Source organism: Spermophilus citellus, assembly GCF_964194105.1.
Source record: "Spermophilus citellus genome assembly, chromosome: 5".
Lineage (NCBI taxonomy): Eukaryota > Metazoa > Chordata > Mammalia > Rodentia > Sciuridae > Spermophilus > Spermophilus citellus.
This window is the reverse complement of record NC_138186.1, coordinates 18,398,442-18,423,182: the sequence shown is the minus strand read 5'-3', so window position 1 is coordinate 18,423,182 and position 24,741 is coordinate 18,398,442. Positions and strand designations below refer to the sequence as shown.

Here is a 24,741-nt window from a genome sequence, read left to right as displayed (position 1 = left end):
AAAAGATTTGCCTATTCATTATATATGAATATACATATGAAAATGCATAATTCATATGTAAGTATGTATGTATGATGAATATATATACTTTTTTTTAACTAAACAAAAGTAATGTCTTTTCTGTTGTGTGTTTTTTTTTAAAGCAGTCTGTTCACATTCTAGATTTCCCAATGCTGTGGTGCACCTGTATATATAAAAACCTTTGTATTTAAATTCATTTCCAGTTCACATTCAATACTTGTCTGTTCTCAGTACAGCATTACACTTAAAATCTAATTTCCAGAGCTTTATTCTCTCCTATTTATACAAGTACAGCATGTTAGGAGAATTGTTTCTTAGCCCCACTGAGGGCTCAAGAATGCTCATCCCCTGTCCCCCGTCTTAGCACTAGTGCAACAGAGAAGCTGAGACCCTTCTGTACCTTCCTGATGACAAGATGTGCAGAAAGACACCCGTCAAGACAAATCCCCATCACCTGTCTTTTAATTGCCTTCTAAAAGTGTGCTTGATTTCTCAAACACTAAATAGCACAATGTGGAATTCTGCCACTTTCCTTTTCTTGTGTCTACAATAAATTTGGAAATAGAAAACCCCCCAATGTAACAATGCCTTTAATGGCCATGTATACTGGAGTACAGATTAACTCTGAGAGCAGATGTTAAAGGCTCTGAGAAGGGTTTTAAATGTAAATCGGTTTAAAAAAGATACGTAAGTGTTCATTTTACAAGTAAGATTACCCATGCTTTCTCTCCTTTTTTGCTGAAGTAATGAAAGCAATACCACTTTTTTTTTTTCTCTTCTCTTAAATAAGGGACTTCAAATGCTCACTGTGGGGATGCTGTGGTATGGGTCTCAGACCTCTCCTGTTGTTTCCCGAGACGGTTCCCATTCACTGAGGAGCTCTTAACGGTCTGCCCTGAGTGGCAGGGAACTACCAACACTGAGGTTCCAATGCCCTCCTGCGGGTTGACTATAAACTCACCACCACCTGTGCCTTGGTAGATAGGACCCACGCTTCTGCCTGGATGGGACAACTCTGAAGACCCCACCCAGCTCTAGAGTGCACCTTGATCCCGCCCATGGAGGCCCTGGTGGCCTTGTTCTTCAGCTCTCCCTGGTTCAGCCCTGATCCCTCCTGCCTCACAGAGGTCGATTCTGAGAGCCTGCTCCAGTGAGCTTTCTGCACACCAATCCCCTCCTCAATCTTCCTCTCCTAGGAACTCAACTCAATCATCCTTCCTGAGACTTCCACTTCTAAGATTATTTTCTGAATGGTCTTTAGGAGAGGGTCTCAGGCCTCAGAAAGTCCAACTCAAAGCCACCGCATCCCCATCCACTTCTTACTGTCCTGAATTCCTGGCTCTAAAGGCAGAGGTTAAAAATTCCCTTACAGTTAGGACAAAACCACGAGGAGTTCCAAATGGGTGTCAGCTGACAGGCACAGAATTCAAGAGTATTCTGCCAAGGGCTTTTGAATGAGGTCTAGTCCTTGTGCTCAAACAAGCACTTATGTATACCTACCGCCTGTACACAGAAAAGAGATTGGTAATGAACTGCGGGAGAAATAAAAAGGAATTTTCATCAGATCTTAAAATATTGTTAACAATGTTAGCTGTGGATTCTTTCTTCACTGGAATTATCCATGACAAAAATACTTAAAATGTATATTAACCATAATAGTCTATGCCCCAAATACGATTAAATTTGTGGTTATTTTAGTTCACTTAACATACGGGGCATCATAATGCAGCTCTCCCTCCTCTCACCCCACAATTAGCATAACAGACAATTCTATGCAGGACCCCAATCACCACGTGGATGTTGTTTATCTGTATCTTTCTCCCCTTTCCACTTCTATTCTGGTTTCAACCAATGGCTTTCCCCACATTTATACACCATTTTGCACTTGTAAATGCTAAGTACAAACTGTGTTTCTCAAGTAATTGGGGGTCTGAGATTATTTGTTTATTTTTAGTTTAATTTATACACACACACACACACATATACCTAAACACATATTCATATATATTCTCATGTACATCAATATATTTTCACACATGTAATCATCTCATGTTTGCTTTGTTCCTCTTTTTATTGCTAGTTCCTACCCCTGCTTTGCTTTTTCCCCCTTATTTTGGATGTACCCCCACAAGAAGCCCAGTCAGCACCTAACTGGGTCTTTCTGGTTCTCTTTTATACTCACAATAGTGGACAGATCTGTGCTCAATACAGTAGTCCCCTCTTATCTGCAGTTTCATTTTACACAGTTTCAATCACAGTTTAAAAATATTAAATGAAAAATTTGGGGAATAAACAATTTAAAAATTGTCATAAGTAATTTATAACATGCACCATCCTCCATAGTGCGATGAATCTGGTGTCTTTCTTCTCCTTCCCATGAAGGAAGTGAATCAACATTTTGTCCAGCAAAAACTCACAATATAGATATTACCTGGCCCTTAATCACTAGTAACCATCTCAGTGATCACATGCCTGTCATGGTGCCACAGTGGTCGCGTTCCAGCAAGCCTAAGGCAGCTGCCTGGTGCTAGGAACCAAGGTCTACGCCATCCACCTCACCCCATCTCATCATGGCAGCTTTTTATCATCTCACGTCATCACAAGAAAGGTGAAGAGCAGAGGAAGATATTTTTTGAGAGTGAGGAAGAAAGGACCATATTTACGTAACATTGGTTATACTCTATTGCTATAATTATTCTGTTTTATTATAATTATGTTGTTTATCTCTTATTGTGCATAATTTATAAGTAAGACTTTATTGTAAGTACATATATGTAGCAAAATATCATAATATGTATAGGCATATTATGGATGATTACTGTACAGTTAAAATCATAGAAAATATTCATATACTCCTCTATACATTTTTCTAACTCATTACCTTTCTTGAAGTCATCAGCATAGATTTCATTAGATCTTTTTTAAAACTAGCTATCCGTTATGTGAACACATCACAATATATTCAGCCACTCCATGATTGAAATGCTAATTTTTTGTCACTATAAACAATGTTATAGTTGGTAATACCTAACTTTATAAACTGGATTTTAAGTATCTTTAGTATTAATGCCTAAGATTGGAATTGCTAAGTCAAAGGCTATATGTATTTTTACTATTAGTAGACATTGCTAAATTGCTTTCAGAAAACATTACAAAATTGCACATTTATATCAGCAATGCATGTTTTTCTCTGCATGCATATCAGCAAAAAATATTAACACTTTCCCGCTGGGTACACTGACTCATGCCTGTAATCCCAGCAGCTAGGGAGGTTGAGGCAAGAGAATCGCAAATTCAAGGCCATCCTCAGCAACTCAGCAAGGCCCTAAGCAACTCGGTGAGACCCTGTCTCTAAATAAAATACAAAAAGTGCTGAGGGAAAAAAAAAGATATTAACATTTTTCCAAATTTTTGCCAGTCTGAGAGATATCTGCTTCTTCAGTCTATTTGTGTATTTGAGTGTGTTTTCCTATGATAACAGGCTATTTTGGGGTTTCTCTTTTGTTGATTACATTCTTTGTATACATCTCTATTGTTTATTTGTACATTGTCAATCTGTAAGAGCTTATTTTTTTACTATGTTAACCATTTATCTGTAATCTATGCTTTGAATGATTTTCAAGGTCTTTCCTGTCTATTTATTTCATTTGGGATATTTTTGATAATAATTTTGTTTTGGGTCATTTGGTCATATACATGGCCATTTGTGATAGTTTGATATGTTTACACAATTTTTGTTTTCTAAATTTTCAGTGTTCACAAACTTAGTTTAATCTGTTCAATTTTCTCACAAATCTTCTTGTAATTTTTTTTGTTTTACACCAATATTTATGCAATATGATATTTATTACTGCATATGGTATGAGAATCAATTTTTCATTTTTTTTAAATTAGAGAGCCAGAGTTTCTGGTTTCTTTTATTAAAAAAAACAAACAAACAGAAAACAAATTAAAAACCCCATATACATCTCTTACTCTATGAAATCTCTAACTTCTCTTATATACTAAAATATACTTGTGGATTTCCTAGTATGAACCAATAGTATGACTCAATAGCTGCTTCTGATATAAGTAATAGAGTACCTTCTTAATTTTTGTGTAGTTTGTTGTTAGGATTTGTCAGGTAATTATTCTTTTAAATAAACTTTAAGACTGTCTTATTGAAGTCCAAAAGAAAAACAAAATAAAAAAACAGAAGGCCCTTAAAACTCCATTGGGATTCTAACTGGAAGACTTTAACAAATTAATAAATAATAATTATATATACATATATATATGAAGTACAATGTGATATTATGTACATCATGCAATTACTAAATCAAGCTATTCAGCATATCCATCACCTTACCTACTTACCATTTAGGGTATGAGCATTTAAAGTCTACTCTTTTTTATTGGTATTTGGAATTGAACTCAGGGACACTTGACCACTGAGCTACATCCCCAGCCCTATTTTGTATTTTATTTAGAGACAGGGTCTCACTGAGTTGCTTAGCATCTCACTTTTGCTAAGGCTGGCTTTGAACTCGTGATCCTCTTGCCTTAGTCTCCCGAGCCACTGGGTTACAGGTGTGTGCCACTCACCTGTCTAAAGACTACTTTTTTAGCAGTTTTGAAATATATAATACATTATTTTTAACTAGTTCACCATTCTGTGTAATATAGATCATAAAACTTGTTCTCCGAACTGAAATTTTATACCCTTTGCCTAATACCTTGAGAGAGTTTTAAAAAATATATTGTGAAACTTCCCATCCAAGAACATGTTTGCCTTTTCATTGATTTCTTATGTCTTTCATTAAAATTTAATAGATGCTGTATATACATTTTGAATCTTGCTTTATAAAATTTGGTTGACTTTTCAAACTTTTGGTCACTATCATGTATGAAATATGTTTTTCTAATTTCTATTAGACATTTAGAAATAAAAAATTTGTTTCTATCAGAAATTAAAATTTCTATTACAAATAGAAATTTTCTATACAAAGGTAAAAGCTGTTGATTTCTATGCATTTATCTTCTGTCTAGCCATTTGCCAAGTTTTATAAATACTGCACTTTTCTGCCTTGAATATTTTGGGTTTTCCACTTACACAATTATAATTTTAGCAAAATGTGAACTTTTTCCTCTTATTTTTCAGTGTTTATAGCAGATACTTCCATATTTTTCATTTTCTAAAATTTTTGAAGCAAGGCTTTAAGACCAAAAGGGTAGCGATAGGGTTTTCTAATTTGTGATTAGAATTAAATTTGTTAAAATTTTTCCACTTAAATTTAGTTTGGAGGTAAACAATCTTTATTATGATTGAAGAACTTCTACTTTTACTTTTCTTAAGCTTTGTGTACAAATGTCTGCTGAATTTTACCATGTGTCTTTCAGGCACTATTGATTGATTGCCTAAGTTTGTCCCTTAATTCACATGAGGGATGATTGACAGATTTCCTTCTACTAAGCCACCCTTACTTTTCTGTGCACATGTTTCCATGATTGTTTTGTAAATTTCCTAGAGAGATGTTTACCAAAATGTGTCAAATGTTAGTAGGTATAACTTAATAAAAGGACGCCATGATCAAATTAATTTGAAAGTCACTGGACCAAACAAAGTTAAACCTTACTTCCCAGAACCTTTGATGCTAATGTGCATTGTCAATCTTTCAAGAGGAGATTCTGAACACAGAGTGTTTAGTGAACTTTGCTGGATCATCTATTTTTCATGGACCAACCCATGAGATTAGCTCAGAACACACTTTGGGAAATGCATATGTGGAGATCATGTGCTAAGATTGTCAAATAGTTTCAGCACACAAGACCCACCATCATGACTATACGATGCCAAAACCTATTTGTTTGGAGAAAAATACTTTAGTTAATTAACATTTTATACCAACCAATTTTACTTTTATTTATACTAGATTTTTTACCAGTGTAGGCTCAAATTGTGGATGTAGGGCATGATGTAGACCCATCTTAGAAGTGACCCATCCAGAGGCTGGATGTAATCTCAGTACCAACCATTGTTAAATATGATGCAAGGAAATCATGCAATATCCACCTTTCTCTGCAATTCAGCCATGGTATCGTGAGTAGGTCTTGCACATAGTACTCACCAATGACATATTCCACCCTGAATAAATCCCTCCTGGGATCGTAGGGACGACTGAAGTCAATCTGGACATAGAAAGACTGTCCTCTACGGACAATCAACTTGTCATTGTCGTACTTGTCAGTGTGGTGATCGATCTTGTTGGAGTCCCATCTCTCCTTGAACAGGTGAACGGCTGTGACATTCAGGAAGTCTACACACAGAGAAAACAGCAGAGGACACCGTTAAGTAACTGTGGTTTCAATACAATCTCAAAAAACCAAGATTTTTTTCCCCAAAAAAAGAAGGAAAGCAGTTCTGTTGAATGAAACTCTGCACAGGGAGGGGACGTGGAGCCAATTTGAGAGTCAGCCTCTCATGATATTCTTGCTTTGGAAGAGAATTTGTTAAAGCTTTTTCTATCCCTGGTCTCATTTCAGATCACAGGACACTCACTTTGGGAGAGATGGATGCTTCTCTAATAGATCTAGACACAGAGAAGCGAGGGCCAGAGTTCAAGTCTTCAGATTCTCAGTCTCATGCTGGTTTGTGTTATGTTAGCCTCTTCCCGTCATGACTGTGCCTCACTATGTGACACAGCCACTTCAATTTTCCTATCTTTCAAAAGGGGAGAATTGAATCTGACAAATCCTCAAAGGGACGTTCTAAGGACAAAGTTGGCCATTAATCCAAAATTCTCCTCTTCCCACAGGAAAGGTCAAATGCCCCATCCTTCTGTAATTCTAAAAGTAGACCTGGTCCCTCAAAGGCAGGGAAGAGAGGGAACAGGTCTGGAGACAGGAAAATGACATCTCTATGTGGTAAGTATGATTGCTTCCATTTACACAGCAAGAACCAGCCTTTCATTTCCTTATGACCCATCTGGAAGTCAAACCCCGGTCTGTTTGATGTCAAAACTTCCAGGATGTTCCTGTCTTTTGGAATCAGTAGTATATATGTCAATTCCATGTTTACTAGTCATCTAATTTTCTCTCCATTACTTAAACTCGTTTCCTCATCATAAAATGAGGATACCAACATTCGTTTCAGAAGCATGATACAGGAGCTGACATCTCTGTGAAAGTGACATGAGATGACATGAAATGACACATAAAAGGACTTAGCAGAGTCTAACACATAATAATCGTGAATAGAGGTTTGCTCCCCTCTTGTCCTTTACCATTCTCTTCTGCAAATGATCGCTTCATGGGAAAGTAATGCTAACTACTTGTCTATGCCGTCGTTTAGAAGACTGACTCTGGAGGCTGACTTCTGTATGTGCACTTGACATTCTACAGGGTCACTGGGGGGACAAGGTTGGTGGGCTGCCCCTGGCTTTCTGCCCTCCCTCTCTGTCCCTAACTCTGCCTGCTACACAATTCTCCCTTGTGGCTGTAAACATGCTACTCTCTGAGAGCACAGATTCTGAGCTTATACACATGCTAAGGCATCTCTCTGCAGTGCTCCAAATACATCTTTGCCTTTATACAGAAATCTTGTGCAGAATTCCTGGTCCCCTTGGGTCACTTTTTTTCCCTCATAGGTAAAACTAGGAAGCTGGGCTCTGTTTGTTATAGGTTGCATTTGAAATGTCCCCTGAAAAGCTCATACGTTGAAAGCATGATCCCCAATGCAGCAAGGTACAGAGGTGGGCTTATAGCCAATGATTAAAGTTCTGAAATCAAAAGTGGATTAATCCATTTGATGAATTAAGCCACTGATGGTTGAAAGAAATGATGGGTGGTAAACTGTAGGTAGATGGGGCATGACTGGAGGAAGCAGGTGGCTAGAGGCATGTCCTGGGGGACTATATTATGTCCTTGGCTCTTCAAACTTTCCCTCCCAACCTCCCTGCCTCCTGGCAGCCATAAGCCAATTACCTTTTTAAAATTGGCATACTAAAACTTTGAGAACTTCTATGAAGATGTAGTGATATGTGACACATGGGCCTGGCACTATGTCTGGCACATGGTAGGCTCCTAGGTGTATAGTTGCTTGTGGAACATGAGCTTTGACAGAGCCATTCAGGTGGCGTGGTGCTCCATGGTTTACTCTGAGTAGCGCATTACAGCAGAAAATGCAGAATGCAGTTTTATTTTTGCCTCATCTCAGAAGCCTGTTGTAGTATATGGTCCCCTGAAGGGAACTTTCTTTCTGTTATGTTTAATTTTCTAGACCTTTATTATCCAAGCTGCCTTCTCCTAAGTTTTCTGACTTTATTAAGGTCACAATCCCCAGAGTTAAACCAGCCTTAAGAAGGAGTTGGAGGAACATTGATGTCCCAGGTGAAAATGAGTTCAGTGACCAACTTTTCTGGTCTTCTTTTTTTTTAGCACAGTGCTTTTAAATACTTTTTAAAAATACCTCCAAATCTAAGTCCTCAGGAATAGATTTAATAAATTCCTCACTCATCATTGCCCATGGAAGAAATCTATGAATATCACAACTTCACAGAAGCACTTTCTGGACCATCTGGTCAACCTACTACACACTGCATGAACCATCTTCATGAAAGTCCTAGAACCTGAGCTCCCAGTCTCTGAGTGAGCAGAAAACTCTCTCACAGGCTGAACAGTTAATTTTTTTTTTAATTATTTTATTGTTGGTTGTTCAAAACATTACATAGTTCTTATTATACCATATTTCACAGATTAATTTTTGAACAAGTCTAATGATTCTAAAAATTCTTTTGAGATAAATGGACATCTGCCTCCCTATAATTTTTCTAGTTGTTGATCCTGGTTCTGATTTTGGGATAAATATAGAGGAAGTCCCCTATTCATTTCATCTGGCACTTGTTAGGTATTTAGAGACTTCTCTTAGGCCTCCTCTGAGTCTCCATTTCTTCAGCTGTTCTGTACGAAATTATTTTCAGAACTTCTACCTATCATTCTGTTTTGGAATATATTTCATTTTGTCAATTCCTCTCTGGAGGTGTTTTCCCTGGAACTGAGCACATTAGTCTGGCTGTGGTTTTTTTTTTAAATAAACTGCAATGAGAATCACTACATCTTTCAAAATAAATAGTGTAGTTTGCCGAGTGCAGTGGTGCACCCCTATGATCCCAGCAACTGTGGAGTCCAAAGCAGGAGAATTGGAAAGTTCAAGACCAGCCTCGGCAAGGTAGTGAGGTTCTAAGCAACTCAACAAGACCCTGACTCAAAATGAAAAAATAAGAAAGGCTGGGATGTGGCGCAGTGATTAAGTGCCCCTGGGTTCAATCCTCAGTACCAAATAAATAGTGTATTTCTATTAATTCAGTTCGAGGTTTCATTAGTATCTTAGACACACCTTACTGTAGATCTATATTAAGGATCTGATGAAGCAAGACCCTTGAAAATGTTTTCTAATGTCCTTTCCCTGAATATTGAGTTAAATGTCAATTCAGATCCCTACAAACCACTAATATGTGCTGCTTTGGGCCATTTTTGTTTATGCAATTGTTTTCTTCTTTTAAGCTCAATTTTGAGGTCTTATGTAGATTCATAGTAAATTCCTTTTTATTGAATTGGCTTATTGCTCTTAAAGTAATTTTATACCCTAACTGTGCATTCAATACATTTAAGATTCTATCTTCCTGCCCTCCAGGATTTCTACAATGTGCCATTTTATGATGCCATCCAAGTGGTGGATATAAATATTGACAAGGCCATTGCTTAATAACTACAATCTAAGCACACACAGAGTGGCAGATACTAAAACATGATCAGATGATTACGATACGGTGGAATAACTATGCCTTTTAAAGGATGTATAGAATATTGGGTGGGGTTTTTTTTGGTAGGAGCCCCTAACCAGACTAGGAGATTTTCTGGAGGAAATAAGATAAACAGTGGTCAAAAGAGGAATAAACAATCCACGTGGAAAGGAAAACCTAGAACAATGCTTCAAGCAGAGAAAAGAACATGCGCAAAGATCAAGGCGTGGATCCTGGAGAAACTGAAAGAAGATTGGTTGGTGGGTGTAGTAGGAGGGGCCGTAGTGGAACAGCATCCTCGAGCCAGCTCCTGCCAGGCTTGTAGACCACGTCAAGGGGTTTGGACTTTGCAAACATTTATGTTTACAAATGTAAATTTAAACCGCTTCTGGAAGTCCCCGGGGTTTGGATGGTGTCAGTGCTGGAGGCTAGCTAGGAGGGCCGTGAGTTTGGTCCACCTGCTGGCAATGAATGACCTGATCCTAGAGCGTTCCCAGGACTTGCCTCCTGGATTCCTACCCTCCCCCCCATCATCAGGTGTCCCTGAAAACGAGCATATTAGCAGATGCCTTATCCTCCCAAGCAGCTCTGCCAATAGAAAAAAATTAAGTAGAAGTGGAAGATTCAAGTATTTCTTTAGTATCTAGTGCTCATCAGCCTAATTTCCGTGGCAAAAGAAAACATGGCTTTTCAGTTTTATCTCCCAGGCTACTGAACCTGGTTAATGGCTGGTGAGTCTAGTTAAAGTCAATGTATCCTTGTAGAGTGATGTGCTAGTTCTGTGGGATGTCGGTTGGTATTGGAAGGCTCAGTTTCCCTGATTAAACTGATTTGGAAAATGCTGGCCTACCCAAAGTTAATCAGGACTCTTTACCACAGCAGTAACAGGAGACTTGAATATGCCGATGTGCTCTGCAAAGCTGCCAAAGAGCAATGGTTTCCATACTTAAATGACCATGGACAATTTTTCCTTTGAAGATCAGTGTTGTGCAGAATATGCTTTGGGAGATGCTTCTCTACTTACTAATTATACAACCTCAGGAAAGTTATTTATTCTCTCTGAGCTACCGTTTTCCTACTTTTAATATAAGAATGAAGTACCTACCTCCTGGAGTGCGTGCTACCTAGTAAATTCTCAATAAATGTTTCTTATTACTGTCATTGTTGTTATTATTGTTATTATTATGAAAGTTAGAATAGCACAATGGATAGGAGCCTGTGATTTGGACCCAGAATATCTGGACTCAAATCCCAGCTCTGCTACTTACTTTAGTCTTTATGACCTTGGACAAGTCATATAAACTTCCTGAGCCTCAGTTTCCTCTTTGGCAAAATAGACTTGGTATAGGGATTAAATAAGAAAATGTGTTGAGTTCCGAATCTCTAACTCTAGCAGATGGTAAATGCTCAGCAACTGATAATAATAAAGAATGATAATAGCCCTGAGCATTTGGGCAGATTCTTGGAGTCAATGAGTTAAGAAGGCAGGTCTCTCAGAGGACTGGTGAAAAGTTTGGATCTGAGCAATGCAAAGTCACTCCAGTAAAGAATGCACATCGGAAAGCTTTCTAGAACCTTTCTTTCAGCCTTCCTAAACCTATGACCTTTTACATTCCCTGTCTTCTGAGAAGACACACTTGCATTTTTTTCCTTTCCTGAATTTCTGCTGATGGATAAAATCCTTTTCTCCTCTCCATTCTTAGAATATATTCCTCCTGATACATTTCTCTTTTCAAAAAAACCTACAAATTAGCTGGGCATGGTGGCACGTGCCTATAATCCCAGTGGCTCTGGAGACTGAGACAGGAGGATCGGGAGTTCAAAGCCAGCTTCAGCAACTTAGTGAGACACTTAGAAACTTAAAGAAATTTTATCTCTAAATAAAATAGAAAAAAAAAGGGCTGGAGATGTGGCTCAGTGGTTAAGTATCCTTGGTATAAAAAATAATGTACACGTTACCATTAACAACTTGATATCACCTTTATACAAATGGTATCACTCATGGGGCTGTAAGCCCTTTGAGGCTGGACCATGTCTCAGTCGTCTAGTCAGCATGCCTGGGGAAATGTGCAAAAAGCCCACAGCAAATATGGTTCCTTTCACTTAAGCCAATGTAGGACCTGAAAATTTTGAGCTTAGAACTGATTATTCACTTTAAAATGGATTATTCCATTTACCGTAGGCTTAGTCATCATAGTTCTTTACATATCATTTCTCAGACAATTTCATCCTCAAAATTTGCAAATTTCTGGGATATCCATGCATATCATTGGAGACAGTTATAGGAGACTTTGTCACACAAGGCCTCCAGATAAGAAACTTTGTTATACGTTGGAATAAAAATGCCTGTGTCTTCATACTGCTTATAACAAAGGGTAAGTAAAAAAAAATGCTAATGAATTCCTATGAGTACATAAAGCCTAAGCTAAAAGAAAATCTATGGGGTTACAGTGTTTTTCATAATGAAAAACATTTAGAGAGTTTATTTAAAAAATATTGTAGTCTGTATTGTTATGCTTTTGTCTAGGAATGGAATTTTCCAAAATGTATTTTCTAAGTGATATTTTCATTTTCTATTGCAATATTATTCCAATAAGTCATTTAAAGGTTGAAACTTGGGGAAAAAAAGACTTAAAGTAAAACTTGGCTGAGATATGGAAGACTAAAAGCTATGCTAAGAGGTCAGAGGTTTAAAGAAATAATGTTCTAGTCTGCAAATGTATAGAATATATGGAAGGCTCACAGGATGGTGTATACTGTAGAGAAGGAAATGGCAGCTGCATTGATCTCACTTCAATGTAATGTACTAATAAGTCAATGGGTCTGTTAGTTGTATTAGTCTGTTTTTCATTACTGGAATACACTAAACATTTTGTTGATAGGGATGAATATTCAAAATATTTAGAGATTATTTCTCATCACGTAAATAGGCTCACCCAAGAATAATTCATGATTATGTTTTTTCCTTAAATGATGTCTTAAAATAAGAAGAGAATTGTCTTATAAGTTTAGCTTATAAAGAAATATAAAGAAATACTTAAAACAGAGCACATATAAACAAAAGAAGTGCTTATTTAAAAAAAAAAAAGGAAATTAAGCTCACAGTTTGGGAGGATAAAAGCCCAGACCATGTGGTGCTGTCAGGGGTGAGGGCCCCATGGCTGCATCACCTCATGGCGTATGGCATCAAAATGGTGGGATGAGTGGAAGAGGGAGAGTCACATCACCAGACAGGAAAGGAAGCCAGAGAGTGATTCAGAGGTCAGGCTCAAGCTTTTATAACAATTTCCTTCCCTGAGAACTGACTTCGGGGTCACCAAGAACTACCTTAATGGCTTATGAGGGCAGTGTTCCCAATGACCTAAAGGCCTCCCTTTAGGCCCCACCTTTTAAAGGTCCCACCACCTCCCACATCACCACACTGTGGATAAAGCCTCCAATACAAGAACTCTTGGTGGACAAAACACACCAAACCATGATACTAGGGCTTCTTCCAAGTATGAGAGTAAGAGGTGAGGTCCCCAATATCACTGATTAAAGAACATCTCTTCCATTGCTCATGAATAGCTACCCATAGATCAAGCCAAGAACAGTATTTGGTTCTTTTAATTACCTGACCATAACAAGGACTCTCCCAATAGTTGTCATAAAATATGACCATAGGTATAAAGATGTCACAGTGCATTCTGTTTTCTCTTTGGTCTACTTGGGCCCCTTCCTAGGTCATGGGTATTCAGTGAACATTTGTTAAGGGCCTATTGATTTTTGCTTTGTTTATTGGCTGAACTAGACATAATTTAGATTGAAAGAGCTTTCTTGTCCTTCAGGCTCATTCCCCACAAACAGGAAATGATTTTGCATCTCCCTGTCCAAGCCCAGTTCCTGACAAAATGGATCAGCTTAGTGCTAATTCCCCCCCCCCTTTTTTTTAAGAGATATTACTGCTGGAAACTTGGCAGATTGTTCTCTCAAAGTGACAGCTTTCAAAAAGTCTACCTAACACAATTTAGCCTAATTCCAAACACATCAGAAAATTGGCTGTGGAAGGAAAAAAAAATTCTCTCCTCAGGAACCAGTTGCCTCTCTGTCCTACTCTTTCTCTAATATGAAAAAAAATGGATTATATTCTCCCTGGGTTGTAAAAATATTCTTCTGAGAATGATTGTACCTGTCACAGATGGAATCTCAAAATAAGTAAAATGTTTAGGTTCATATTCTAGGAATTCCCTGGTGAGCTGAATTCTCCATGCAATCTTTGGTAATGTTGTTACTAACCTATAGGCATTAATGCTATTCGTGAAGTAGGTCTGTCGGTGGTGGAGGGAACTATAGGAAAAAGGTCTCTTGCATTTCTTTGGGATATGTGAAATTTTAGACTATCCTATTTAGAATCATTTTAGACATTTTCTTCTTCAGCAACTAATTTTTAAAACAGTTGCTATTAAGAGGCCTTTCAACTTCCTAGAAGGAGATAGACCAAGCAACTTAGTGTGACCATGTCTCAAAATAAAAATAAATAAATAACTAAATAAAAAGGAATGGGGATGTGACTCTGTGATAAAGCACCCCTGGGTTTAATCCCCAGTACCTTAAAATGTTTAAGAAATGATCAACTTCCTAGAAGGAGATAGGTCAAGAGAAATGGGGCTCACACCTTCTCCAGGGGCTAGAATCCCTCTCCTGTAGCCTGGAGTACCTCTTTCTCTCTATTTTCTCCCCAACATTACAGTTACCTTTATAAAATGTAATCTTGCTATTCAGCGTCTGCAAGGATGAAAGGCAAGGTCTTCAATGCCTAGTTTAGTGAGATCCCTCCCATCTCTCAGGCTTCTCTCTTACTCCCCTAGTCACTCCTCACTACTTGGCCTATGCTATTCCCTCTGCTGAAGAGGCCCTTCCATGCACCTATCTATCTGGAACATTCTGATTCATCTTCTAAGACCCAGTTCAGAGATCTGTCATACAAAGCCTTTCTCACCCTCTTCCTTGCTCTGCCACACCACAAGACATCCCTTTTGATTATTTCACAGGTATTTTCATAAATCTCACTTAGTTATTGCACTGAATGGCAACGATCTTTTCTTGTTTATTTCATCTATTAGACTGAGAGCTCTCCATCTATTAGACTGGAGGCTTGGGACTGACTTAGTCATTTTTGTGTCCCTGGAGAGAGCCTGGAGCTGCTCCTGGCACATATCTGACAACCAGTGTATGTTTTTGACAAACTGAGTGAAAGGCTGAACTGTACTAATTTCTTAATCACATATAGAATGCTTCTTTTATTCCTTCAGTAACCTTGAATCCAGAGTTTACTCCCATCAAGTAGAGGTTGATTGTTAACTGGTTAGTTGGTTGGTTTGGTTCTGACAGTGATGGGAGGGAGAAGATTCTCAGAAAAACAAAAGGTCCATTGGCCTGAAAATTACTAGACCTACATTTTTTGCAAAACTAGGTTCGCTTTCTTATTTGATTTCAATGCAAATAAATATGCGAATTACTGCTGCAAATGATCACCTATTGCTAATAACACAGAGTCGAACGAGCCCAAGAATATAAGGTGATTTCCTGGAACACATTTCCAGCCACACATAATTTGACACCAAAAAGGCTTTACAGATATATATATATATAATATATATATATATATATATATATATATATATATATATCAACACCAACTGACTACACAGAATAGTCTAGTAAAAATTAATGTAAATCCAAACAATCTGAGGAGATTCTCACAGTACTTTTCCTGCCCAATGACTCTGGAGGTTGAGGCAAGAGGATCACAAGTTCAAGGCAAACCTCAGCAACTTAGTGAGGTCCTAAGCAACTTAGTGAGACCATGTCTCAAAATAAATAAATAAAAAGGAATGGATATGACTCTGTGATAAAGCACCCCTAGGTTCAACCCCCAATACCAAACAACAACAAAAAAGAATCCCTAAAACAATTTGAGGATGTCAGATCAGATATCCACTGACTGGCTAGTCCCACCTCTGAGATCCCATCTTTACTTCAAATATTTCAGTTTTTCCTAGATGTTATGATGTGTATGGGAGGAAGCTTATGTGAGTCCAAACATTTTGATAAAGATTTTGCTTTACTAAAATCCTCCCCACACTTTTTAGGAGTAGGATATTGCCATGTTGCCCAGGTCAACCTTGAACTCCTGGTCTTAAGTAATCCTCTTGCCTCAACTTCCCAAGTAGCTAAAACTACAGTTTTTGCCACTCTAATACAATAATTTCTAACCAAATATTCACAGCCATGAGAGAAGGGCATTGTACACTTCCGTGTATATTACATACATCATATGCAGTGATGGTCAGGATATATTGTTACAGGATTCATCCAAAGGACAAAGTTGACATTTTCCTCTTTTTTCCTCTCTGAGCTTCTTAATCAGTTCCTCCATAGCAGCTTAGGAAAGGGAAGAGCCATCATTAAAATTAAAAGGAGGAGGAGGAGGAGGAGGAAGAGGAGGAGGAAGAGGAGGGGGAGGAGAAAAGGAGCAGGAGGAGGGGGAGGAGGAGGAGGGGGGAGGGGAGGGCTAGAGGGGGAAGGGAAGGAAAAGGAGAAGGTAGTGTTTGGTTTAGGGCTTTGTGTTCCAGAGCCAAAGACATCCTGATAGGTGACCAGGGAGTGAAGAGTGCTCTTGGAGGCCACTAGTGGCTACTGAGTGAACTGCAATAAGATGGCATCAAACAAACAAAACAGAAGAAATGATTTTGCCTTCCTAGCATTAGTCTCTTAACAGGTATAACTTGGAGATAACTTGATATATTTAGCGTCAGAAATCTGCTTTTTGGACAATCAAACATAAATCTGAAACGTACAGAGTCACCTCCTTGTTCAGATTTTTTGTATACTGGTATTGTTTTCTGTCCTCCTCATTTGGGACTTGACAGCTATGATTCCTAGGCTCAGAGGAATCAACTGCATGTCCTCCACAGCATCAGTGACTAGCTCACCCGTGTGAAAATATTAAATGAATGCATGTTTTTGAAGTCTGGAACTTGTCATTAAAAATAAGATTATTATGATGGTAGGGGTGATGGGTCATTCAATTTGCAAGTGACTGTTCATTCATTCAAATCATTCTGCAGTCACTGGACTTTCATGTCCTTGTGTCAGGATCTCTATGACTATCCCAGGGTGTCACTTGGGTTGCGGGCATATGACTGCCAAGTAAATAATGCCAAATATATATATATATATATATATATATTTTTTTTTTTTCAAAATAATTGAGTCAACCTCTCTGTTACCCCTACCTCCCAACACAAACAAACAAAACCAGTTATGTCTGATTTTTTTTAACTACCTGACCTGAACATGTTCTCTGACAGTTTTTATGTCTTATTGGCAACATTTTGTTCTGATTTCAGATTTACAAAGTGTTGTATATTTCCTGTAGGATCACTGGATACTTGTTATTCTGATCTTGTAGGGGTATGATTATTTACATGCTCCAAATCAATAAATATTTATTAATCATGTGCTATAGGTTAGACCTACTACAGACACTATCCATCTGATCCTCAGGACAGACTATAAGGTGTTACTTCTGTTTTGCTGATGGGTAAACTGAGACCACAGCACAAGATGACTTGCCCTGGGTCCTAGGACTGGAATCTCGGTGCTCTGCCCCCTGCACCACAGGGCTCTTTGCTCCCCTGCACTTTCTGTGGGAGGATTCCATTTCTCCTCACCCATCCTGGTAAGGATGATGGTGCGCCTTGCTCTTTCTGCTCCTACTACCCACTTCTTCTAGAGTCTAGGTGCCCAGTGTCTTTTCTGCCAGAGGGGAATTTTGCTAGAGAACGGAATTCTCCAAGGTTACCTCCTTGATAGTTGGATGTCTGTTTTCCAATTTTGTTTCAGTTCTTAAAAAGAAAAAAAAAGACTTCTGGTCTGGGCAGTGAAGGCGTGAACTGCTTGCTTTGGATCTGTTTCCAAACTACCTCTGTCACCGGGGTTGAGATAAACTGATTAACATGTCCTTTCCCAACTCGGCTCTGTGGTTCTATTAGTGAGGTTTTAGAGTGTGGCCCTAGTTTGGAGAGTTAGTTTCAAATGAGTTCATCTTGCTCCTTCCAAAACTGTCCTCTGTGTTCAATTGAAGATGTCCTTGTGTTTTGTGAGCCTCTACCCCAAATCTAGAGGGTACCTGCTGAATACCTCTCTGTTCACACAGTTTGATATCAAATTGTGGCAGAACCCAACCTGTCTGCAAGGTCTGAAAATTTCTCTGACATGCTAGATATGTAAGTAACCAATGCTGTCCTTTCTCTCTGCTACCCAGAGCTCTGCCTCCACCTGGGTTTTCACACACACAGCCACAGAGTGACTGTGCTCACCAACCCCAGCAAGAAGGTGTTTATCCCCCAATGAGATGCAACACAGAGAACCCTAAAGAGAAAAATTGGGTTTGGGTGCATAAATGCTCCTGCAAAAAAGAGCTCTCAGCTAGATGCCATTCAGGGACATGAGTGTGAACATCCCTGCAGTGGCCCAAGGGAATGGCACCCCCATCACCAGGCCAGCTCTGGCACCTGGGCCCATCACAGTTGACAGGGCTGAGAGAAGGTCAGCTGGTGGCTGCCATACCCAGAGCAGCTCCCATGGGATCAGGGGGAGGCAAGAGGCAGGGGAAACAGCCTGCCTTGCCTGCTCCCCTGGCTGATCTAGAGACAAATAGAGGGCTTCCATCTCTATTACTGTCAGAATCTGGCACCTCTCGCCAGCTCTGAAATTCACAGCAATGGATGGAGGAGGGAGGAGGGAGATGGAAGGAGGTGCAAGCCAGACAATCAAAATACAGACACAATATTTTGGAAGTGGAATCTTCCAGCTAGAGAGCATTCTCAAAAGTGTAGAGGTTGCTCAAAGGTGCATTCATTCAGCACCTTTGTTTTGTGGAGGAAATGTAGTTGGAAAGTGGAAAGACAAAGAGACTTCCCTGGGGTTACAAGGTCAATAAGTGGCAGAACTGGGTAAAGGAGCTGGGTCTCTGGTGCTTTTCCCACTCAGAAGAGGATTTGGGAGTCCTTTCTTGCAGATACCGGCAGGGGCATCCTTTCTTGGAGCTCAGCCGAGACAGAGGATGCTCACGTAGCATCCACGGGGGCAGAGAGGCCAGCCGGCGCTCTGCCTGGATGCAATGGCTTATTCCTACCTTGCAGGTTGACACCCCGGGGCACCAAGCCCTGCAGCTCCTCTGTGGGGAGGTCGTCTTCTGCTGCATTGTTGTTGTTGGGTGGGATTGCTCTCCTGCCCCCAAAGGTGGTTCTGGAAGTGTCTGACATTCTCAGATTTGCAAGATCCTTGGGAGAAGAGGAGGAGAGCACAGGAAAGGGAGTGTGAAATGAGTTCCATCTGAGACAAGGGTTCCAAAATAGAGAAACAGACATATCGGCGTGTGACAGCACCCGAGCAACACATTCTGAGTTTCACATAAATAAAAACTCACAAGTGGCAACGAGGATTAACCTAATGATGGAGTGCAGTCCCCAAGGATTTTGGAGGGAGATTTGTTCATCAAAACATATGGAAAACAGGGGAAAGTGGGTTGATGGGAGGGAATGAAAAATTTTAAACATTTTAGAGAGCAAATCCTGGAAGGCAACATCTTTGTAAGAAACATTGACTGACCTAAGCATGTATCTATGCCCACTTCATATGTATTTATAAGACCTAAGACACATTTTGATTTTTGGTTGTAGATGGACACAATATCTTTGTTTTATTTTTATGTGGTGCTGAGGATCAAACCCAGGGCCTCACAAATGCCAGGCAAGTCCTCTACCACTGAGCCACAACCCCAGTCCCCTAAGTCACTTTTAAAAATAAATTCATACAACTGTTTCCAGGTAAGTGTTTTCTTCCAAAGCATTCCCATTTGCAGTTTAATTCAATTAATGTTGATTGAGGGCCTGCTAGGAGCCAGACTGTGTTCTAGGTACTTGGGATAGACGTGTCAGAGAACAGAACAGAATTTCTGCCCTGGGAGATTATAGGGCAGTAGGATTAGGGAGAGGCCGCACCCAGAGTTTTAAATCAATCAGTTGGTGTGTTAGGGTGGGTGGAAGTGCTTTGGAAACAAGTGAGGAGATGGAGAGGTTAGGTGGTGGGAAGGAGGCCCACAGGCAATTTGGACTCTGTGCAGGCAAACAGCCAACCTAAACACCACACACCTTAGCTCAGCCACCAATAAGCACTTGTTGACCAACTGACCAAATGAAGGGGACTTTGTTTCTGGACCTTGATCACCTGGATCACCCTGTCATCACTCCTGGCAACTTGGCTGTTTTCACAAACCAGGCACACCCTCAAGAGATGAGGCCCTGCCATGACAGAGTCAATTAGATTAGTCTGGGAAACGTGGAGCAATATAGCAAGAGGCTGAGGACCGAGCCATTTGCCAAGGTATTTGGTCTCGGAAGGAGACAGGAGTGTTTGGAAGGATAAGGTCCAAATAGGTATCCATAATGTCTATAAACATATTTACGCACAGTCCCTCATGGGCTGAGGGGAGGGAGGGAGCCGGGAGAGACAAACAGGTTTAATGATGGAATGAAAGCAGGAAAAAGCAGTCCCCTGCTGAAAAATAGCAAAGGTAAGGGTTGGACCACTCCAGGGGCAGGTTTGGAGGCAGGTTTGGAGTAGGACAGGATGCCGCAGTGCCACAGAATATCAGGAGAGGGAGCAGTTAAAGCAGAGAACTGGCGGAGTGAGTGGCACACACCTGTAATCCCAGTAACTGGGGAGGCTGAGGCAGGAGGATCGCAAGTTCAAAGCCAGCCTCAGCAACTTATCAAGGCCCTAAGCAACTCAGTAAGATGCTATCTCAAAATAAAATATAAAAAGTGCTGGGGGGCTGGGATTGTGGCTCAGCGCTCACCTCGCACAGGTGGGACCCGGGTTCGATCCTCAGCACCACATAAAAATAAAGGCATTGTGTTATGTCTATCTACACCAAAAATGAATATTTTTTAAAAAGTGCTGGGGATGTGACTCTGTGGTTAAGCACCCTGGATTCAACCCACATTCAAAAACCAAAAAGCAGAGAATTGGGATACCCCAAGGCCATTCTGGGTGGGTCTGGGGAAGGGGGTGGTTCAAGTTCAACCCTTGCATTGATACTGGGAAGCTGATGGGCAGGAGTTGGAATGGGAGAACCTGCTCCTTTGCAGGCAAGTAGACATTCCTACCTGGTGCTAGCTCTCCTGTCCCCTACTGCATACTTGGCCTCCCTGAGGAAAGGTGCCTGTCCCTTGGGGAGCACCCCCAACTCCCCTATTCATGGGCCTCAGCAAGCAGTGCTTTCAGGATGGCTTCGTGGAGTACCTAAGAGGTGTCCCACTCTAGAGCGAAGCTGGGTCTTGCAAAGCTAAGGGGCCAAGAGCTGGGGCTGGAGGAATGGAGCTGCCTCTGCTCTCCTCGTGAGCAGGAGCAGCCCCCTCACCAGAGAGCCAGGCACAGGGGACAGTCGCAGCTGGCTCAGGGTCCCAGGGTGCAGGGCTGCGGCTTACCTGCGTGTGCTCCCCAAGGAAGTGCCCTAGCTTGCTCTGTGCCTCTTGGGGACTTCCTCAAAAGGACGGAGGCAAAAGGACCAGAAAGTTGGCTCTTAAATAACTTTCCAACAGCTCCCACCCTCCTCCGCCCGTCCTACGGGTTTTCTCCTCCCCCTTCTTGAAAGCTGGAGCTAGCAGAGGAGTTTAGAGGACTTCCCCTTTACTTCTGCAATCCTGCCCTGTTCATCAGGCATGCGCCCCCTTTCTCCCGGGGCCCGGCCCCGCGCACCCCTCTTGCTCCCGGTTTCGCATCTCCTCACCATCCCCATCCCCAGTTCTGCGCACCTCTCCGCCCCCCCCCGCCCCCACACCCTCCTCCCTTGGCTGCTGGAGTGACAGGCGGTCCCCTCCCCTCCTCTTTGGTCAGATGGGCTGGAAGGGTCTTTCACAAAGGAATGTTTTTGCAATGCCAGTTTGGCTGATGTGGCTTGGCAGGAGGGAGGGTCTGCCCTCTCACAGACAGGTCACACAGGCAGCTGTGACCATGCATGAAGCAAAGCAATGTGTCCCTCTTGTGCAAATAAGGCTGCATTCTTGAATCATCTGGGGAGCCACAGCCACCGCCTAACCACAAGACTTCCTGCAGGACAGCGATGCCCAGCCCCAGGATGAGTAAATTGCCTTGAAGAGCGCCCCACAAATTAGAAAGTGCCACTTTGTTTTCTCCTTGAAAGCCATACTGATGTATCTTCAAAAATTAGAAAGAAATTGGTGTGAATATTCTATGTGTACACCCAGAGATATGAAAAAATGTGCTCTATATATGTAATAAGAACTGTGATGCATTCTGCTGTCATATTTAAATAAAAAAAGAAAAAAATTAAAAAGAAAAATTTTCTCCTAAAATTTCCATTTTTTCTCCCCTCCCCCGAGCCTTTGTTATTTCTAAATATCTTATGTCAACTGTGGCTAATTCCGTCTTCTTTGCTATCCTCAAATATCTTAACCTGCCATAGGAAAAAAAAAATATAGATGTCTTTGGTTAGAAATGCTCCCACTTTTTTTTCTACCAAATCTATGAACTTGTCAGCGAATTTATCTAAAGTTTCCTCCTTTTTCTTTTTCTTTCTGTTGCTAAACTGGGAAAGGTCCCTCCTCAACCCTTGTTGTCCAAAGTAAGTGCTCTGGGTCCCCTTCACTTGGTTCCGTTTTACCTTCTTGACAGGACTTTGCTGCACTTCTTATCCATCCTTCCTTCTGTTCTCTCACAGCTGCTGCTCATCAGCATTGACAAAATTTCAATTCAAATCTCTTCAATATGTTTAAAACCCTTTGCTCAACCCATGATCCCCCACCTATCCTTCATTTCCTTTTCTCCCGTCTATCACTGAGCTTCTCCCATCTGGCTTCTATCTGAAACAGTTTTAGTCCATTTTGTTACTATAACAAAATCCTAGAGACTGGATTGGTAAAGAAAGGAGGTTCATTCTGCTTATGGTTCTAAACATCAAGAACATGACACTTGCATCTTCTCAGCATCCAGTGAGTAGCTTGAGCATGTGTCTTCATGTGCAGAAAAGCAGAAGGAAAAATGGACATGGTCAGAAAAGAGGAAACATGAGGAGTGGCCTCACTATATAAGTGACCATTCCTCTGGAGCTGCATGAATCCCCTTAATAACCCAATCACCTCTTAAAGATCCCCCACCTGTTGGCACCTTAACATGGAGGACCAGATGTCACCACACATTTTGGAGGGATCAAATCAGATTCCAATCACAGCAGTCTCCAACCGTCTATTCTCCAACCAAAGAGCAGGATTTGGTTCCTATTCACTTAATCTTCTGGAAGCACTGAACTATAGCATACATTCTCTCCTTGATGAGCCACCCCCTTGGCCACTAGAACATTGCACCCTGCTGTTTTTTCTAGTATAACTCATTTCCTTTACTCATCTCCATAACCGATGGTTTTCAATTCCCATCAATCTCACAACATTTTTCAAATCCAGATCTCTAGCCAGAGCTGTAGTCTCCCCTCCCTCACTGCCTTCTGGTCACCTTCACTTGGCATATCCAAGTGTCAGCTCATACCCATCACCTCTAAAATAAGATAGGCTGTCTTCCCTAAAGACCTGGTCCACCTCAGGAGTTCCCTACGTCAACAAATGTCCTTTGCATACAGTTGCCAAGTTAGTCATGTGGTTCATTCTTGACACTTCTTTCTTCTCGTCCTCAAGTCTTACATCTAATCCTTCATCAAATATTTTCTATTCTACCTCTTGAATACCTCTTGAATTGACCCATTTACCCCTTTCTAGTCCATTCTCCACAATGCAGTCAGAAAGCAATCAGAATGAGCTTTGCAGGACTCAAATCTGAAATCAAGTTCTTTGCCTAAAGCCCTTCTGTGGCTACCTAACTTTGCTTTGGAGATAAATTCCAAACATCGACTGACAAGGCTCTGTGCAAGCTAGACCCTGCTTTGCTTTCCAGCTCTGTCTTCTTTACACTGTCTCGCTGTTCTACCCCATTCCCCGTTATAGTTTAGACATGCCTGTTCCCCAAAAGTCCCTGTGTTGGTGCAGGAAGGGCAATGATTAGATCATGAGAGCTGTGGCCTGATCAGTGGATTGGTCCATTTGATGGGTTGGTAATTCCAATGGACTAATTGGTTGGTGACTGTAGGCAGGTAGCGTGTGGCTGGAGGAAGAAGGCCATTGGGGCTGTGACTTTGGGGTTTATATTTTGTCCCTGGCACCTCTATTTCTCTGCTTCCTGACTGCCATGAGCAGAGCAGTGCTTGTCTACCACGCCCTTCCGCCATGATGTTTGGCCTCAACTTGGGCCCAGAACAATGGCGTCCCTGACCATGGACTGAGACCTCTGAAAGCATGATCCCCAAATAAAGTTGTTTTTTTTTCCCCTCTGAGTTGTTCTATTCAGGTATTTTGGCTACTGGGAGGAAAAGTTGGCTAACATTTCCTGGCCCCACCTGCACCCTGCTCCAGCCACATTGAACTTCTCAAGTTGTGCATCCTGCCAGAAACACTCCTCTTACCTCTTCCCCTCTTACTGCATGATCATTTCTCATTCACCCTCCCAGATCATGGCCTAAATTGCTCAGATGTCCTGTAAGGAGTTTGTCTCATTATAGTTCTCCTCATGCTATATGGTCAATTTCTGTTTCCTTAAGTGTACCCCTACTAGATGACAAGAGGGTGGGTACTCCAATCAGAGTTCCCAGAGAGAGGCTGCTGACCACCTAACTACCCAAAGCCCATCCTTTCTATACGCTTAGAAGGACCCTCGTCATCTCTGATAGTTCTCTTGCCAAACATTAAGCCTAGGAGTCCAGGATTCTAGGCACCCTGACCAGGTGGAGTTTGGGGGAGAATAGCCATACTTGTACCATTCAGGTGAG

The 24,741-nt window shown here is 40.9% G+C and overlaps 1 protein-coding gene across 1 annotated transcript in view; it reads right to left on the bottom strand.

Moving 5' to 3' along the window:
* F13A1 (coagulation factor XIII A chain) overlaps positions 1-21,410 on the bottom strand; it is a 161,475-nt gene extending 140,065 nt beyond the window's left edge. Inside the window, exons 1-3 of the mRNA XM_081294903.1 lie at positions 21,338-21,410; positions 18,982-19,129; positions 6,129-6,317 (exon numbers count right to left, since the gene is read on the bottom strand). Of these exons, the coding sequence (XP_081151029.1) occupies positions 6,129-6,317; positions 18,982-19,111 (319 nt within the window). The 5' untranslated portion in view covers positions 19,112-19,129; positions 21,338-21,410. The remainder of the gene's footprint in view (positions 1-6,128; positions 6,318-18,981; positions 19,130-21,337) is intronic.
* Between the last annotated feature and the right edge of the window lie 3,331 nt (positions 21,411-24,741).